At 43.1% G+C, this 20102-nt stretch overlaps 1 protein-coding gene across 4 annotated transcripts in view; it reads right to left on the bottom strand.

Annotated features, from left to right (window-relative positions):
- Positions 1-6391: 6391 nt before the first annotated feature.
- Positions 6392-20102, bottom strand: part of cadm3 (cell adhesion molecule 3) — a 92379-nt gene continuing 78668 nt past the window's right edge. For 2 of the 4 annotated variants that reach the window (XM_028593266.1, XM_028593267.1), the window contains exons 8-11: positions 13649-13821; positions 12054-12074; positions 9580-9705; positions 6392-6639 (exon numbers count right to left, since the gene is read on the bottom strand). In XM_028593266.1, the coding sequence (XP_028449067.1) occupies positions 6521-6639; positions 9580-9705; positions 12054-12074; positions 13649-13821 (439 nt within the window). In that variant the 3' untranslated portion in view covers positions 6392-6520. The remainder of the gene's footprint in view (positions 6640-9579; positions 9706-12053; positions 12075-13648; positions 13822-20102) is intronic. The other 2 variants (XM_028593269.1, XM_028593270.1) reach the window with 2 other exon arrangements.

Raw genomic sequence — 20102 nt, 5'->3', positions numbered from 1 at the left:
AAATTATTAATACCAGATTAGAATTCTAAATATAAAGATTTGGGAGATATTAAAGTGCATATTTCAAGCTTTCAAGCTTTATTTTGTTTTAAAAATGAGTTTTGAAAGAGAACATTTGAATTATTTGAGGAAACGCCAGGGATGGTCATTTCCCTGATGCGGTGTAGTAAACTGTGATGTAGCACAGGAGGACCAACCCAGGCAGAAAACTAGTCTGGCATTGCCTAGGCTACTTGAAAAACGTTCCACTTCAGAGATTACTCCCGTGCCGCAAGAAAATTCTCCCGGATGCATGTCTTCTCGGCCGGATGTCGGTCTCCTTCTGCTTTCATTGTGTTGGAATTCTAAACTCCGGTGGATTTTTGAGGACTATGTTTAACTGCTCCTTAGATTTCTGCAGGGTAAATCCAGACAGCTAGCTAGACCATCTGTCCAATCTGAGTTTTCTGTTCCATGACTAAAACAACCTTTGAATGTGTTCCACATCTTCCACCAAAACAAGTTCCTTCCTGAGGCTATTTTGCAGAGGCACCGTGGCTCCGTCCAGTGCTTAGCGCCGCCCAAGACGATTGTGATTGGTTTAAAGAAATGCCAATAAACCAGAGCACGTTTTTCTCCCATGTGGACTTCAATGCGAGACTAGGCATTGCCAGCCCTATGCCCACAGCGCTGCAGAGTAAGGTCTGGCTACACCACACTTCTGGAATAGCAGAAAAAAAAACGCTCTGGGTTGTTTGCATTTCTTTAAACCAATCACAATCCTCTTGGGCGGCGCTAAGCTCCGGACGCATTGATGGTGGCTCTGCAAAATAGTCTCAGGAAGGAACTTGTTTTGGTGGAACATTTGCACCCCGCAAAAGAAAACGCCACATACAATATTAAAGCATAACTCTCGCCAAAATGCAACCTAGGGTCTTTTTGTGAATGCACCCGAGTCAAACTTTCATTTAAAAGCATAATTAGGACGTAAACGCCACTTTTAAGATTTACCGTATTCTCGTTTTTTGGTCAAATGGCCTTTTGAATGGGATATATACGTTTATACATTGTCGTGTTTCTTTAGAAATAAACAATGGACAAACTGAGTCTTTAAACGCTTCAGATGTAAAGTAATTCGCTGTCAAAGTGACGTCAAAATGAATGGCAGTCAATGGAATGCTAATGGGGGGGGGGGGGGGGGGAGTGCTTGTTAGCATCAAAATGGCACCACAGGACCTACGCGTTGAGGAGAAGCTTACCCCCTTGGTTTAAACAACTCACTGTAGCTGTTGGTTTTTCCGGTCGCCGTCCATTACTCTAGCCAGTCAAAAATACTGGTGACACAATACAGTAACGTGAGCTATTTAAATTAGCTGCATACATGGTTAAACCTCATTAGCTCTTACCAGTGTATCGCTGTGTGTACTTCGTCCACAGCAATCCCAAAACGTCCCAGTTAGAGTACATTTCCGTAAACATATTCTCTGTAAATCTTTACGATCATTCCCCGAAAGAACCAAGCAGGCCCGCCTTGTTACACGGTCCAAAGTTTCTTCAAAACTTGGCATTTTCAGCGTGTAGCTTGCTAGCTTGAAGTTTGTTGTTATTATTATAACATTAATATTTACGTTAGTATTATATACACTGAACATTTGCGATTATCCTGGGAATGACCTGCCGTTGATCCAGACTATAGCAGAAAACAGATCAGAACATTTTTGTATTTGGGATAAGATCTGATTTTGAAAGTTTCGGAACAGGAAGAACCAAGGACAAGACAGGTGAAATTAACCCAAATGCATGTTTATTGAAGTCAACAACTGAACTGGTATTTTAAGAAAAAAACAAAACAAATACTGTATGAACATCCAACAGACGCAAACCCACCACAGCATGCGGTTGGGTCTCGCCTTGATGACATCATCAGCCATAGTACAAATTAACATACATGACAGCACTGTTCTCATGTGATATGGATATTTATTCAAAAGGAAGACTTGTCACCCAAAATAATAAGTCTGAAAACAAGGAAGTTGTTTTAGTCATCCAAAAAAGAACTTTTTTTGTGTGAATGCAACACATGTAAGAGTGTCTCCGGAGTCTGCTTGGGTCAATTACTACACACCTCACACTCATACACAAACACACACATATGTACAAATACACCATAGTCACAGACCACATGCCTGCCGTGCATATCCAGATATGTGTGTGGATGTGTGTGCAAAGTGTGTATATGGGCGCGCCTGTAAGAGTATCCAGTAAAGGCAACACTATATACATGAAATTGTAGAAAAATGGTTGTTGAAACAATAAAATGCGGGGAAAAAAAGACATTTCTAACCTCCAAGCTTTGGAAAATCTAACTGAAAAAAAGAGAAAAGAAAATGATCAACACTTTGAAGAGTATGCACACCTTTTACAAAACATAATTTAAAAATCAATTTGTATATACTACAAAAACAAAGCGATGACTGGCAGTGAGTGTGCGACTGCCTAAAGAGGAGTTGATGAGAGTGGAGTGGCGGGGGGGGGCAGGACAGCTTGGTACAACTGAAGAGAGTAAAGAAAAGCTGCTGTTTGCTGGCCTCTGGTGACAGCTAGTCATTACTGCACCGATGCAATGAAATATGAATGGGGCCGACTGCACGTCCCAATTCAACGGCATTGTACCTCTACATGGGTTTAACGCAGCAGTGGAGGGAGAGAAGCAGAATGAGTCCTCCTTCATCAGTTTCAAAAAAGCAACATCTTATATTCATCTAATTTCTAGTCAAAATATCTAATAACACGTAATATAAGACAATCATTTAACGAGTGATATTTCAGTGAGACGTAGGGACTTTGTTTTAGACGATGCATCTCAGATATCTTGTTTAGTGAAAGAGTCTTGAAAACATCTCGTTATGATTCAGATCTCGGATGAAGAAAGCTTTTTCGACATCTCAAAAGGTTTTTAAGCCGCTGTGTTATTTGTAAAAGATGGATCATCTGTTTGAATATCATCTTCTTTCAAGAAATTTTGCCAAGTGAATTTTCACTTGTTCCATTGGCAGATTTTTAACTTATTACAAGCAAAAAAAAAAACATTGTATTCATTGTACTTGTTTTTTGAAGTGGCCTTTTTTCCTGGTGTATCCAGAGGACTGCTGTGTTGAGGAGGTACAGGCGGGTTGAACTGGGACACGCCGTATGTTTGCAGATCAGAGGACAGCAGGCCGCCGCTCTCGTCTCAGGAGAGATTCTTGTCGGCACTTCTTATCTCCAAACACTATCTACATTTCCAACCCTTTTCTCATGCAAGCTATACATGCTAGCACATTAACTAAGACGAAGGACAGGACGATAAATTACAGGCAAATACAGGTCCATTAGTTTTTAAAAGACACTACACTTTGTTGAGTATGAGGCCAGTATTCCTTTTCTCTGTTCACAGAGCAGAATTGGACTAGGGTTAAATACAATTCAAAGGTTTCTCTTCACTAAGCTCTGCGAGACAAAGCCCATCCTCTGGTCTGCAGACATGAATACTGTGTAAAGCTGAAGAGTGTTGCACAGCAAACATGGGATAAGCAGCGGTCTGAATTCTACGAAATATTCATCTCGGTTTGTTTCAAGTTTTCTGGTGCATGTCAAATCAGTCTCCAATGGAACACTGTTTGAGCCAAGTTTAATACGGCGCCACCCCAAATTCCAACCGAGATTCTACAAAAGAAAAGAAAAACAGCAGATGACCCTGCTTCGGGCCGCGTTACCCTTTTGTAGTATAGCTAGCTTAAAGACACACCAGCCGGGCCACTCGCTGTCAAAGCAGCTAGCTAGGTTGCGGTTTAGCGACAATGTGGGGAAAGGTACGAAAAGCACAATCCCTGAACGTTCCCAAAAAAGGGTGTAAAAAAAAAAACTATCACAGACATCACTGTCTAACGGTAGGACTGACAACAGCAAATGGATTCCTCTCCTAAAACGCAGCCCAAAAAGTGCTGCAGAGAGCCATTGGCGCACGCCAGGAAACCGAGAGACGCTACTTCTACTGTACGTCTATGGACCAAATGAGAGAGAGAGAAAGCATCGAGGGTATGGATCAGAGATGGAGCTGGGCAAGAGGAGGGGGAAGGAGGGATGAGGGGAGAAGAGAACCGGGTGAAGGTGGATCAGGACGCAGACGAGATGACTGATTAAAGAATTAAACGAAATGGACGAGTGGAGCGCATGGAGGGGGGGGTTGAGGGGGCTGGGGTGGGGGGGGGGGTGGGTGGAAGGGAAAAGGACATTTACGTTCCTTAATGACTTTCTTCAGTGTTAGTGCAGCCCAGACTCCCGCTCGGGCACTCTGCCCACCAAAGCCAAACCTTGGCGTGTGTACAGTCTGGAGCCCAGAGCCTCTTAGTTAGATTGCAATCAATTTCCACGACCGGGCCGGGCCAAGTGGAGCTTGCCAGCGCCAATGTGAACTCCAACCTTAATAAAACACTGTTCATTTATGGGAACCTTTTGCTAAGCTGGCATATGATTCCTGCTTGCAATAACACACACACACACACACACACACACACACACACACACACACACACACACACACACACACACACAGGAAGAAACAATAACAGAAAGGGTTTTTTTTTGCCAGGAAGTTTGTCGTAATGCATGTAGGCAATCCTGTTTAGCCCCGTAGTGGAAAGCAAGCAAGCATTTTCACTTCCCTGAAGTAGCGAGCGTGCCAGCTTCTTAGAGGAAGTCATGATGTCACTACTCAATGAATTTAGCGCCAGGTGGCCTCGCCAAGACAAGCAGTCTGCTGCAGGGAGAAGGATGGCCTACGAGCAGAACGTTCAGAGACGGCGGAGAGGAAGGAAAAACCCAGCGGTCCACGCGCGCCGGGCAGCGATACTCCAGGAAAGCTCGACCAAAACACTTTGACACCTTTTTCGAAAGCTGCTGCATTCTACAGAGGTTTTGCTACAGTTGAGTGTTTGGGAGCAGGCTGGCAGACAAAGCAGGGAGAAAATAGCAACACTGAATGTGGCGCACCGAGAAAAAAAAAAAAAAAAAAAAAGGTAAAGAAATATAGCATCAAAATGTTAAGCCTCAAAATCTAAATACAGCTCGGAAAAAGTGAGTTGTATGGACTCCTGGACTGACAAACCGACAGACACTGTAAACCGTTAACACTGACAGTAACACACTGAGACACTGACGAGAGAAAATCTCCCATAAATCCCCAAAACCAAAAAGAATAAAAAGAAAGAAAGAAGAAAGACAATGTTCCTCATACAAATATTTGCAATTAAGGTTAGTTTTCATCGCAACATCATTGTCGTTATTTTTAATATTTTTTTCCCCAGATATTGATAGTTTTGACTCTGCATTTCCACGCATGTAATAGAAAACAGGCAGGCTTCTTTTTTTTTTTGAGTATATAAGTTACTGTAATGCAGTAACAGACTGTATGAGATACAGGAGAGAGGGATATGTAGAGAAAGAGAAGAGGACTAGAAGAAGAAGAGAAGGTAGAGAGAGGACAGAGAGAGAGAGTGTATTTACAGCACACCAAACATTTTCTGTCATGTAAAAAGAATGCTATATAATTCTATATATATATATTTATATATGTATACTGGAGCCCCTCGGCTTGGTAGCGCAAGGCGGGAATGCTATGTTTGCATGAGTGCTGCATGTCGTGGTGCTGCATTGTGGGAAACTCAACGGCTCGAACCAGGGTTTGTGAGGACGCGGGAAGAAGGTTTGATGGCATAAAAAGATTAAAGTGTGAGAGAGAGAGGGAGATTAGGTAATAATTTGCTTTGGATGGATTCCTTCGCCAGTAGAATGTTGCTGCAGGGTGATACCGTCCTGTCAGATGGAAAGAATGAGGACAGAAACGTGAAGAGACAGAGCCGGGGGGGGGTTTTGGTTTAGATGTTGAAGGAGACAGGTCTTGGGCGAGGTGTGAGAAGTGAAGTATCAGAGCTCGGGATGCCGGAATGTGAGTTACAATTTAGCTTTTCGGAAGGCGCTGACAGTTAGAAGTACGACGTTTGTGTAAAAAGGTGTTAATGTGTCATTCAGAGATAATTCAGTTGTTAGTACAGTAGGAGGCTCGCGCTTATTAATCGGAACATCTACGAGCATTCAAGTCTGTGTGAGAAGAGTTTTCCCCAAAACTGACTCATGTACATATGTGTCCGTGTGTGTCCGTGTGTGTGTGTGTGTGTGTGTGTGTGTGTGTGTGTGTGTGTGTGTGTGTGCGTGCGTGCGTTTGAGTGTGTAACTTCAGTTCATCCGTGTGTCAGTGCAAAAATCTCACTTCCCTGTATCAATGCAAAGAGGGTAGTACCAGCTGAAGCTCAACTCATCGCTTTCTCCCGCCCCGCAGTTCTTTCCCTCCCCCCCCCCTCCCATCGTCCCTTCCAAACGAGTGAAGAACTGAAGCGTCGTGAAAACAAATGGAGGTTTCTTATCCCCTTCGCTCCTCCCCTCTCCTCTAAATCCAAGTCCTCCAGCTTTCCCTCCTTTCCTCCACCGCTCCCGCGCCCCCTGTCTAGATGAAGTACTCCTTCTTATCCTCTGCTCCGGAGTGGCCTCCCTCTGCGTTGATGATGGCCGTGTCCGCATCGGGGGCGTCGTCCGAGCCCTTGGCCTCGTGGGTCAGATACGTTCCTGTGGAAGGAGAGAGATAGAGAGAGAGAAAAAGAGACATGGATGGTAAGCGAAAGAGAGAGAGAGAGAGAGACAAGGGGGGGAAAGAAATAAGATTGCTGAGGCAGTAAAAGTCAAACACTGGAACGGTAAAATGACAAAAGTCCAGAGACTGTTATAAACAGTGGAGTGGCAAGATGTTCCAATATGATGTCCAAATGATCACCTCAGGTGCTTTTGAGAACAGTTTTTTGCCTTTAATGTGGTTGAATTACTATGTAGTAAAGGTTTCTTTAGGATGTGGGCACAGTGTGAGACACAAAGTCAAACTAATAAAAAGGTGTTTTTCTTTGGAGAGGTTTTATGTGGAGTTTTATTTTGGTTATCATGGGTCAGAGCTAAGGCAAAAGTCAGTTAAAGTCAAATCATTTTTCTCCCGAGGACATCTAGAGGTCTGTGTTAAAAACTGAAGCTAAATTCAGTTGAAAAGTAAACATTTTTCGACATCTAGGTTGCATACAACCTCTGTTTTGTAACACTTTATAATAAGGGTACATGAATTATCATGAATTCACGCATGACTTCATGCATGACAAAGCACAAATTCATTCATGTAGTACTTGACAAACTTTCAGTAATGTACAAGGATTAATAGTATCTCATGCACGACTTAATGCAGGAACAATACGTGAATGAATGCATCAATTAAGGAATTTCAGTCATCATTAGTTCTGATTTATTGATCTGATTTATTGATTTATGTCTTCTTCATTGGTTAATCTGTAGTTAAAGTGTCTAAGGCTAAAAAACTGAATTGGAGTGTTGTAATCATGATGAACTAAACATTACTTCTTTATTACTTCATGTCTGTGGCCCTTCAAATAAAGTGCTGACCTGCTCCATCATTAACATTGATACATAAGATATGATTAATGGTGGCAAAGAGGAATCAAAAGCCAGATAGCATCTTTGAACAGAGTTGAGGTTATCATCTTCCCCATATACCTGTTAGGACGTGACCGTATTTCCATACAAACGGCATTACAGGAGCGGATAAAGACCGAGAGATGTCTTTGAAAGCTCTGGAAAAGGCTAGCTAGTGGAACTTGAGTTGAGCTCATTTTGTCAACCTACTTTTAGAGGGATTTAAACTTAGGACATCCAGCTTTTTGGCCATTAAACTGTGCATTAAAAGTGCACATATTGTGAGTTGTTTCATCTGTTGCTCTTGTGCTTCAGTAGTGAGAACTATCTGCATTTGGTCTCACATAATGCCAGTGAAATGACAGGCAAGGACCAATGTTCATGTACTACAGTCAGTGTAATTGCTCACTCCTCTGCTGACAATGAGGAGCTTCACACTAGGGCTGGGCAATATAGCGATATTATATCGATATCGTGATATAAGACTAGAAATTATCTTGTCCAGTGTTGTCTTTTCCTGGTTTTAAAGGCTGCATAACAGTAAAGTGATGTAATCTTCTGAACTAACAAGATGGTGATGATGATGAATAATTTTATTGCGGTTAATATACATGAACGAAACAATTATTTCCCACAATTTAACACCGTAGCTAGCCGAAAAAAGAATAGGCTGAAGCCAAGGCTTATTTTTGCCTATCCTATAATACTCACAGTATAACCCAGAAATCCAACAAAACTACCGTAAATGAAACTAAATACAATCCTAGACATTTTACATATTAATGAAATTACTTCATAACCCTTAATTATTTTAGATTTTAAAGCTTTTTTGAAAACTCATCATTAAGTTAATTCCATAATTTAACCCCCAAAACTGAAACACATCTAAATTTGACATGAGTCCTCACTTTACCAGTTTCAAAGATAGAGAACCGTCTTAAATTAAAATTACCTTCTCTTAATTTAAAAAAAAAATTAATACAGACAGGAAGGCAATTGTTAACAACTCGAAAAAGTATTTCCAAAGTTTTTAAATATACAAGATCTGGAAATTTAGAACAAGACTGTTCTAGCTGTTCTATTATTTTTACCTTTATCCACTTAGTCATTATATCCACATTACTGATGATTATTTATGTAAAACGTCATTGTGTAATATTTTGTGAAAGCACCAACTGTCATCCCTACAATATCGGCGCAATATCAACATCGAGGTATTTAGTCATATGATATGATTTTCTTTATATCGCTCAGCCCTAGTTTAAACTATCACCCCCCCAGATGCCACCCTTCTGTGCACAGGTGCATTACCCAACCACAAGGAGTCAGCAATGCAGCGACACGGACATGATCCCTCACAGACCTCGCATCTGTGAACACTGGCCACCAAGCGACTGTCCTCAATATTCTGGAGCAGCTGGAGGCTGGGCAAGTGTTTATCAACTGCGCCACCTGGGGGGCTGAAATGGGCTTAGTACCATTTAAACTTCACCTGTCCCCTGTTGGAGCTCAGACATTTGAACTTGCTTTCTCCTATTTGTGTGAAAATAGACCTGAATAAAAGTGTGAAGAAAGACTGTTTTGTTGTCTCCCACTCACAGAGCACCTGAGCAACAGAGTAACTAACTAACGGCCAGAAAGCAATTATATTTCGCCCACATTTTTAATCTCCATATTTGACTATATAAAATATGCCGCTGAAATATCGCTGATGTCATGACATCTAATCTCACAGGCAGTTGTGTGAACCAAAATGTATTAAAGGGCAATGCATAAACATTCACTTATTGTCATTCATTCATTTCCTGCGTTGAGAGTAAAATAAGTGGGGTTTATGCTTAGAAGCCACATTTAGGTATGAATGCATCTGCATTTCTGTGTGTCCCTGCATTTGCATGCATATGCATGTTTGCGAGAGCCAGTCTCGGTACGCATGTTTCCATATTTATGCAAGTGTATCTCTATGCACACTCATGCATAATGCATGCATGCGTGTGTCCGTGTGTGTGTGTTTGTGTGTCTGTCTGAGCAGGTGACCTTTGTGTCTGATGAGGTATCTGCCCAGGACGATGAGGAGGCAGAGCAGGATGAAGACGATTACAGCAACCACCCCTCCGATCACGGCGTGGTCAACCCCCGAAGAGGTCGACATGGCTGTTGGGTCTTAAGGAGAGGGTGGTGGGATGGAGAGGAGAGGAGAGGAGAGGAGAGGAGAGGAGAGGAGAGGAGAGGAGAGGAGAGGAGAGAAGGGGAGGGGAGAGGAGAGGAGAGGAGAGAGGAGCCATGTAGTAAAGATAAGATTGGAGACATAATGAGAGAGCGAGAGGGAAAGGGAGATTGGTTGAGAAACAAAGAGACAAAGACCAACAGAAAATGAGGTAGAGAGAGTGAGAAATAAGGGGAGAGAGGTATACAGAGACAGAGATTGAGAGCAGAGAGGGAGGGGTGGCATATGAATATTGGCGGAAACGGGAGGCAGATGATGAAAGGCAGCAGAAATAGAGTGAGAGAGGGAGAGAGAGAGAGAGAGAGAGAATAATGGGGTGAGTGACAGAGAGAAAAGAAAAGAACAGGGGAGCGGAGAAGACTTGTCAATATATAATAGGCACAGCAGCAAACTTTCAGAAGACAAAGACAAGGATATGACAAAAAGCCAGGCGAAAGAAAAGAGGCCACCGTGTCACCCTCCATTAAAAAACGGTTCGTGACTAACATGCAACAGGATTGAGCAGTTTACAGACCATGTCCCAATCACTTATAATAACCTTGTGGGAACACAGGCTGCTGATATAGGGTGAAATCCTTGCCCCTTCAGCGTTGGTGATTTCTATCTTTTCACTTTAACTGAAGGATTTTATGCTCTTTTAAGGATTAAGAAGGAATTGAGGAATCCAAGGCTGGATTACCAACCAGGAAATGTGGGAATTTGGTTCGTTCACAGTCAAAGTTCTTGACCCAGTGCACCTGTCTACATGTATGTATTAATTATATGTACTTAAATACACGTAAATGGTGCTCAAAATGAGGAAAAAGTATCCTCTAGTCTATTTCAGACAAGAAGACTTGGTTTGTGTCACATTAAATCTACTTAATTGCCTAGTATTAAATGCATGCTTAAGATGTATTTAAAATATTTAAATTGTATTTGTTACAGTAGATCATTTGGGCATTGTGCACCCAAAATAGTACACTGACTGTCCTTTACTTCATGCATTTTCACCCAACAGCAGAGATTGCTTTGCTTCAGCCACTTTAGCTACTTGCCCCTCGGAGAAGAAAGCAATCTGCGCAGAAATAATTTGATACATCATTTATTTCGCCTGACTTTTCAGACCGGATCAGACAGACAGTCAATTTGAAAGTCACTCAGATCGAAAGCAGCACTTCTTATACCAAAAAGCATAACACAGATACAAAAAAAAAAAAAAAAAAAAATAACAGATAATGGAGGAATAAAAAGGAAATGGTGTTGGAAAGACTGGCTTGCACTCGGTGAATGTTTGAGGGGTCAAACCAATGTGGAGGGCAGGAATTCAACCATTCAAAGGAGGAAACAGCTAGTTAATATATACAGTACATTCAATCAGAGAACAGGAACGAGAGATAGAGGCACAGCAACAGCCAATGACCACCAGAAATATAAAAACTGACAAGTAAAAAAAAGGAAGGAACACATTACAACCAGCTGGGACGCCAAATGATGGGGGGAACAGGCAATTCACGGCCAAAAAAGTCACATTTCAGCAAGTTAGAGAAGTGAAGGGGTGTGACAACAGCCAGCCAGAGGCCAGCCGCCGATAGAGAACAGGGAGAAGACGGGGGAGTGGAGACTTGAGCACCAGTCAGAATGACACACACACACACACACACACACACACACACAGAAAGTGGAACGCACACTCTGGCCGGCACAGAGGTGAGAGGGGCATGCTGACGAAGCGAGACTGGGAATGAGCCCATAAATCCTGCTGTCAGCATCAAAGGAAAGCAGACAAGACCCAAGAACACCCCCCATCCCACCCCCAACACACACACACACACACACACACACACACACACACACATATAGAGAAAACCACACAAAGAAAGTGGAAGTTGTACCACTTAAGAGGTCATGCTTGTGCGTGTCTTTGTGAGATAGATGTTAGTGCCTGGTGTGAGTCAATATGTGTTGCATGAGTGTATGTGTGTGTGTGTGTGTGTGTGTGTGTGTGTGTGTGTGTGTGTGTGTGTGTGTGTGTGTGTGTGTGAGAGCTTTGAACCTGTTTCTGTGCATGTATGAGCAACAACAAAGCATTACGTGGGCAAGAGTATGAACTATTCATCGCTCCACTCTAAGGTTCAAAGTGTCCCCAGACTGGGTTTTTATTCCAGAGTGACAGACAAAAACAGACAGAGCTACAGAGAGTCAGACCTACAGATGAACAGACAGACAGACAGACAGACAGGTGGACGAAAAAGTTAGAACGACAGAGAGTCAGAACGACAGATGACTGGTGGAAAAGTTATACCTGCAATGTTGTCTGCAGCATCTTCTCAAGTGGATGAGTAGATGGATTGTTGGATGTTTAGATTGATGAATGGATGGATGGATGGTTGGTTGGTTAGATGAGTGGAGGAGTGTGTGTTGGAGGGTTCGGGGTGGGGTTAGGGATTATTCAACAGGAGAAAAGAGGAAAACAAGAAAAAAAAACATGAAACAGCTGTGAAAGGGCCACACGAATGCCATTATTTCCTTCATTGTGTTTCTTCAATTCTTGTCTTGCTGTCAGCTTTCAGTATGTTTCATGCATGTGTGTGCACGTAAAACAAACTCCTAGTCTCCTTGAGTGCTTTGAGTATGTGTTTGTGTTTGTGTGTGTGTGTGTGTGTGTGTGTGTGTGTGTGTGTGTGTGTGTGTGTGTGTGTGTGTGTGTGCGTGTGCATGTAAAACCAGCTCCCAGTATCCTTGACTGCTCCACAATGCAAGCACAGTTTGTTTATTGAGAAAAAAAAAAAAAAATAGCAAAGAAGTAACTTGAATGGTGTTTGTCTTTCCACTCCATTACTAAGCTTCTCGCATCTCTATTGTTTGCAAGTGTGTGTGTGTGTGTGTGTGTGTGTGTGTGCAAGTGTGTAGCTCAGATGGTTTTACCTGTGAAAGTGTAAACTCCATTCAGCCGGACGGAAACTGAGGGAGTGAGGGAGGAGGCGGGGGAGGGGTTGGCAGTGGAAGGAGCGATGCTTGCGGACGAGGGAGGAGGAGTCCGGTTGGAGGAGGGAGGGGGAGTCAGGGAGGAGGAGGGAGAGAGCGGCAGGTCGGGGAAGAGGGCATTGGAGAGGGTGGTGGTGGAGAATTCAGAGACAGTGGTCGGCACGTCAGCCGCGGAGGGGGTGGGGGAAGGTGAGGAGTCGGGGGAAGGTGGGGAGTCGGGGGAAGGTGGGGAGTCTGGGGAAGGGGAGGAGTCTGGGGAAGGTGAGGAGTCTGGGGAAGGTGAGGGGGAGGAGGTGGAGGCTAGGAGAGAAGGGTAGGAGTAGGAGTAAGTGGGATCAGAGCCGGAGCCAGAGAATACGTCTGGGGGAGAGGAGGGTGGGAGGGAGGAGGACGGAGAGGATGGAGAGCCAAGGAAGGATAAGGTGGTGTCTGGGGAGTCTGGGTCCATGAGGCCTTGGGAGGGATGAGGACGAAGAGGACGAGGAGGAAGACGAAGCCCAGGAAGAGGAGTGGAGAATGAGCAAGCAAAGCGCAAAAATGGCCATGGAATCGAACGAATGGGACACACCAAAGCGAAAGGGAAAGAAGCGCAAGAACGAGCGAAAGCGGTTGGATGGTAGGCGGTGGTGTCGGTCATGGTGGCGCGATTGGATGAGAAGAAAATAAAATAAAACAACAAAGAAAAACAGGAGGAAAGAAACGAAAGAAAATCAGAAGAGAAAAAACGGTGGAAGAAGTACAGGCAAAAAGCCACAACAAATGACAGAAATAAAGAAACGTGATGAAGAAAAAAGTAAAAGAAGACATCCCAACTCTTTCTCTACATCAGTCTCCCTCTTTCCCACAACACATCCCATTTCTGAATGTTTTCCATTTCCCAATTTTTTTTTTTTTTTTACTTTTCCTTATTACCTTGCACCAGCAGTGTGTACTCCCCCAGGTTGTGTCCTATGCCGTTGTTGGCTTCGCAGAGGTAGACACCATTATCGGATTTGTTGAGCATCTCGAAGCGCAAGAAAGCACCGTCGGCTTTGGCCAGTGGGGGGAGCTCTCCATCCTTCTTCTCCCACCTGTAAGAGGTGGGCCTGTTGAAACAGGGGAGAGAAAGAAACACAAAGAATGAGAGTCCTGAGTTGAACTGTGTGCACATTTTTCACACAAAAAAGTAGGGTAACTAAAAGTAAAAATCAAAAGGGGGGTTGAAGTGATGAGAGGAGAAGGGAGCTGTGACAAGTGCTGCAGGACAAAGAGAAAAGATGAAACAATCAAGGGCAAAGTAGGGATGGAAAGAGGAGAAATGGTTGGAGGAGAGGGTAGGCTGGGTGGAATGAAGACGGAAAAATAAAAGATAAAAGCAGGGGAGGAGAGCAAGTGAGAACGCATGAGAGAAAGAGATGGATGTTCGATGATGAACGATGGAACGAGAGAGAGGGGGGAGTTGTTGCTGCAGATGGTGAAAGTGAAAAAAGGAGTGATGAAGGAAATGATGGTTGGGAGGAGTGCCACAGCTTGAAGAAGGAAAGCGATTAAAGGAGATGGAGGGAGAAGAAGACAACAGAACAAAGATCAGCATTTCAAATCAGCCAGCGTTAAAAAAAAATCCATTCTGCATAACAGATCGCGTATGAGAGAGATAGCGAGACGTGTCTTGATAAAAGAATCAATTATGTAAATGTACGAGTCCTTAAGCGCTGTACAGTAATTACAATGACGGGGGAGACTGAAACGGGGACAGACCCGAATGGGTCGGACTGATTAAACGCTCTTGGAAATGTGAAAAGAAGAAAAAAAAAAAAAAAAAACTCGGCGTCACCTAAAGGTGCAATCTGGAAATTCACGATGGAGGATATTTGTGCAGTAACTGTTAAAGGCAAACAATACATCTCCTAGATCCAGCTCCTTTAGACCAATATTTAAAAATCTAGTTGGATGTTTCTAAAAAGGCAAAAACCTACAATTCTATCTGCTGTTGCTGCTGGGCAAAATTCTCAAACTGAGTGAAAGATAATGAGAAACACGGTCTACTCCCTTGACACCTGCTGCTGAGCAAACACTTGGGAGACTGTGGACTTATTCGAAAGCTTCGAGTTTTGAATATATATCATTCTAAGAATATAAATCCCAGCAAGAGCTCCAGCTGTCCTAAGGCAAATGAATATTCATCCACGAAGTATTTGAAACAAGTGTATCCTGACCATGTTTGGCTACATCGTCTGGTTACCTGCAGTAAAATGGAATCAGCTGTTGTATTACACTGCCTCCAAATGCTATATAATGTGCAATTAACTGATCAATTAACTTCACATTTACAAGGCTGTAAATTGCGTAGTGTTATTGCACATAATGCTCAAAAGTCAATCACTGTTATACAGCGAGTACTTAGTTTAAGTGCAAAAAGGCAATTGGTCAGACCACGCTGATAATTCCCACCATGCATGTCTAAAATCTGTTTTATTCTTGGCTACGAGCTCTGCTTTGGTGGAAACTGTTCAATTAGCATGCATGCATTAATAAACACTGCACACAAGTCATGATATGCTTGAAGACATTCTTTAACGCAATTACGGGTACTTTGGTTCTGCATATCCCTCCCTCTCACAGCTATAATCGTTATCCCTGTAAAGAATGTGCTATTGGGTGTTTTTGCTAAATTATTCATGTAAGATTTGCTAAATTATGTTAATGTCTAAAATCTCTGTAATCCATCACTTAAAAGTACCAAAAGTATCTGTTGTCTGATCAGTATTTGTACAGTTAGAGATTATTAAAGGATAAACCTGGTGTTATTTTTATGTTGTTCTTATGTTGAACAAATCTACACATGACTACGCTGTCTGTGCCACTCAGTCCCAAGCCCATTGGCTCCTACAGAAGACGGACATATGTTTAAAGCTGCTCTAGTCTATTCTTTATGGAAAAAAACAAACAATGGATGAAATGACTAATCAGCAGACAGAGAGAGAGAGAGAGAGAGAGAGAGAGAGAGAGAGAGAGAGAGAGTTTTGGTTTTACAGTCCACAGTCCAACTGTTTTGATTCAGTCAGCTCTCATCAGCGTAGTTTCAAGACAAATCAGGTAGCTGTTTTCCAGCAAATAAAAACTCTGATCAACCCAATGTCACTCCCTGCCCAGCCCCAAACATCAGAAAGACAAAGTCTGCGGCTTCCCTATGAAAGAAAAAAAAAGAAGCTAAAAGTAAGCAAATTAATGCTAATGTTGCTCTGCGTCTGCTCGATGTGTAAATAAGCCACTGTTTGCTAACTCAACTTCATAAGGTGATAAAATGTGTTGTTTACAACGTTTCTCAAAGCAGCTGGGCGCTAGCAAATGTCACTCAAACAGGAGTAAATATTGTATTTGTAGGGGGACTATTTTGAGCTGCGGATTAATACGCATTTGGTGCACTAGGGAGTATTTACGGCAGCAGGACAGCGTTGTGTGGATTGGACTCAGAATAAAGCCTTGTGACAAGGAACAGGTCACTGAGTGCAATGCTGTGGCTCCTTGGTGCGTTCATAGTCGTTTTGGACAACACTATAACAGAATAAACTATATCAGACTATGGCTAGGCAATACTTGTTAGTAATACAATATTGGTCTTGGTCTTTTCATGGGATTTGTTAATAATAAGAGAAATATACTGTAGAAGATTGCCGGCCCTATTCTTTTACAGGTTACAGATTACTGTAATCCAGTTACATGTCACCTGCTGTTTTCTAACCGTGGCCATGACCGTGCACACATAAGGTAACCCACACGCAATAGATCAAAGTTGTGCAAGGCTTTTTAGCTGTAAACGTGTTCGGTAAACAGTCTTGGTGAAATAACTCCAAGCTCAGAAAGGTGATGCAAGCACTCCTGGGGCATGCTGATTGAATAGTTGTGAAATATATATAAAAGAAGGTAAAGCACAAATTCCCTTTTCTTCTGTTGGAAAGCTCTTGCTGTCGGGCATCAAGGAAACACAGGATGGAATTTGAAACGGTAAGGTCATTCTTTTGAAGCTGACAGGATGTGACCACGGAAAGAGAAAAGTGTGTATCATGGAATACAGTGTGACGTTCGTTGAGTTTGATTGGGGGGAGGGGGCAGCCCGAGGAGGAGGAAAGGGATCTGAGTGGCTGGGTGTGTCGGAGGAAAGGTGTCGTCGCGGTGATTGGGTTTTGACTGACAGCTGCGGGGTCAACCTGTATCTGATTTGATTGGACACTAGCTCATCCACAAGCGGCGGTGCACACAGCTGAGCACGCTCCCCAGGTCTCGCACTCTCTAGTGCACGCACACACACATGCAAGCGTGCACGCACATACACACACACACACACACACACACAGCGATTTCTCTTGTTTTCTCTCCCTCTCTCTGTCTTCGTCATTCACTGCTTGTCACCAAATCTTTCTGTCTCCTCTCCGCCCACGCATTTCTCCGCTCCCCTCTACCTCTCCCTCTCCTGTCGGCTTGTTTTCTTTTCCTCACTACCCCTCCTTCCCTTGTCATTTTTTACAGCAATCTCACAGTTTCTATATAGCCTTGTTTTTTGTACGTACAGCCTCTGCCACTCAGCGTACACTTTCTTGTATCTAAAGCCTCTCTGTGTATCCCAGCAGGATCTGAACCCTGAAGCCTTGCATTGTCAGGGCCATTTAAACTACATAGAACCCTTTATTACCAATACTTTATTACCATAGAACATGAATATGTCCTATATAGAACATACATAATTTAGTGGATGCTTTCTCCCAGAGTGTCTAATTGTATCACAAATACAGTTAATAGATTTCTAGCCTAGATGGTCCCCGTGGGAATTGAACCCCTGACCGCGGCACTCTGTGCACGCCTCACTTTTCTCCCATCTATAATTTAATCGACTCCGTTGCTGCGCGTTAAAGCACGTTCATGGGATGACAGCCACCTCCTACGTTTCCGCCCCCTATCTGTTCCACCTGACAATCAAACTAACCAGCTAGTCTTATTCCCAGCCACTCCTGTGATGAGCTGACAGGGGGGGGAGAGAGGGGAGAAGGAGGGGGGATTAGGGGGAAAAGGTGTGAGGAGAGATAGAGGAGAGTTATAGGAAAGGACGGGGAGAAGAGGAGGCGGAGGAGGAGGGCAACGAGGCATCGTGACAAGACGAAGAGGAGTGAACGAGCCGTGAGTGAATGAGCCGTGAGTGAACGAGCCGTGAGTGACACGGCGGCGGAGAGATACCCGATGATGGAGGGATGGAGGGAGGCAAGGAGGGGAGGAGAGTGGATCGATAGGGCTGGTTGGCTGAAGGTTCATCTATAATGCAGAAAGGCCAGGGGAAAAAAAGAGTGTATTTGTGTGGGCAGGATTTAGGATGGGGGTTTGCAGTTTGTTTCTGTCTGTGAGCATCACAAATGTTGTGTACACACTGTATCAGTGAACACGGGAGAGCTTGTACAAGCAGATGTGTTTCGCTAACTGCGCCCATGTGTGTGTGTTTATGTACGTGTCATGTTTGAACAAGTGTCTACTTGCGCGAGAAGGTGTGAGAAATTAAACATGTTAGTGTGGGATTGCTTACAAGTGTGTGCAGGCTGTCAGTGCTGCTTCTGTGTGTGTGTGTGTGTGTGTGTGTGTGTGTGTGTGCGTGTGCATTTTTATTGACTGGATTGCAGACCTGTCGTGTCATTTGTCAACATTTCAGTAACTAAATGTTGTGTTTTTTGGATACATATGTGTCTGCTTTTTTTATATGCTGGTATTAGTTGCTTTTAAAATCTATTGCCTCTCCATGAGCAGGGGTGAAAGCTTTGACTGGGGCAAGGACAGCAGCACCCAGCCTTGTTTATAAGATTCAAGGCTTCCATCAGCACATGCTTTAGAGAAAAAGAAAAGAGATTCCTATGATAGAGGAAGCATTGGATTGATATAAATGATCATCTATTGGGAAATTTACTGGACATAATAACAATATTAAGAACTCACACCTATTTCAAGTCATTGAGGTGAGAGAGGACATTAGCACTGGCTGAGAAGAGACAATAAAAAGGCTAGAAGCACTAAATGAAAGACAGTACATAAACCCGGAATTAAGTGGCCATCCGAAACTATCCTCATCCTCACCTCACAACTGTAATGAATGTTCCAATATTCAAATTACCGAACTTTGTGGTACTATGAAAAGGTAAAGGTGGGAGTAGCTTTATGTTATAGCATTTTTTTTTTAACGTGTCTGATCTTGACACCAGACACAGTGGCGTCTCCTACCAACAGTCAACGGCAAATTCTTCTAACCATGACCACTATCTTTCCCTAACCTTAACCAAGTAGTTAGGTGGTTAGTTAGTTGCCTAAACCTAACCATACCTTCACCATGGAGGTATCAGATGTCAGAAAAAAAAGCCATATGAGTAGACACCTGTCATAGATTGGTTGGACAATCTGCAGTAAACAAACAGGAAGCACTTTACTGAAGCTCAGTTGAGAATTAGCAAAGTTACACCAAGGTTCATACATATATGCCACATGAAACGCTCTTGTGCTGCTGTGGCACTGGCATACAGAATGTGCAACATGTACTTTAAAGTCCTCTTACTCCGGTAAAATGTAAGTATAAGAAGAAGAAAGACCCAGTTATGTCGCAAACTGTCTGGGAATGTTGGAACATGACCATGTTGTTTAGTCATTTTATACTGTTTGAGAGTTCTGTTTTTATTTAATCACTTAAAGGAACACGCCGACTTATTGGGAATTTAGCTTATTCACCGTAACCCCCAGAGTAAGACAAGGTGATACATACCCTTCTCATCTCCGTGCGTGCTGTAACGCTGTCTGACGGTTCCAGCATTAGCTTAGCCCAGCACAGATCCTGCAGGTGAATGGTTCCAACTAGCCTACTGCTCCGAATTGTGACAAAAGTGACAAAATAACGCCAACATGTTCCCATTTACATGTTGTGATTTGTATAGTCACAGCGTGTACAAAAAACAACGTAACATGAGACACAGCCATCTTCTAACAGTAAACAAACCGGGAACTATATTATATATAATATGTATGTTTACAGTTAGAAGACGGCTGTGTCTCATGTTTTAGACTCTATAAATCCCAACATGTAAATAGGAACATGTTGGCGTTATTTTGTCACTTATTCAGAGCAGTAGGATTGCTGGAACCAGTTACCTGCATGTTCTGTGCTGGCCTGATGCCGCTGGAGCCGTCAGACAGGATTACAGCATGCACGGAGATGAGAAGGGTATGTATGGACTTGTCTAACTCTGGGGGTTACGGTGAATAAGCTAAATTCCCAATAAGTCGGCGTGTTCCTTTAAAGATGTGTGTGCTGTTACTGTATATTGAAGTCAGTGAAATATGTGCATGTGATTAAAATGAAGTTGGT

Source organism: Perca flavescens, chromosome 12, assembly GCF_004354835.1.
Source record: "Perca flavescens isolate YP-PL-M2 chromosome 12, PFLA_1.0, whole genome shotgun sequence".
In the NCBI taxonomy this organism is placed as follows: domain Eukaryota; kingdom Metazoa; phylum Chordata; class Actinopteri; order Perciformes; family Percidae; genus Perca; species Perca flavescens.
Note: the sequence above shows the minus strand (reverse complement) of the source record. Positions and strands in the feature narration are given on the sequence as shown.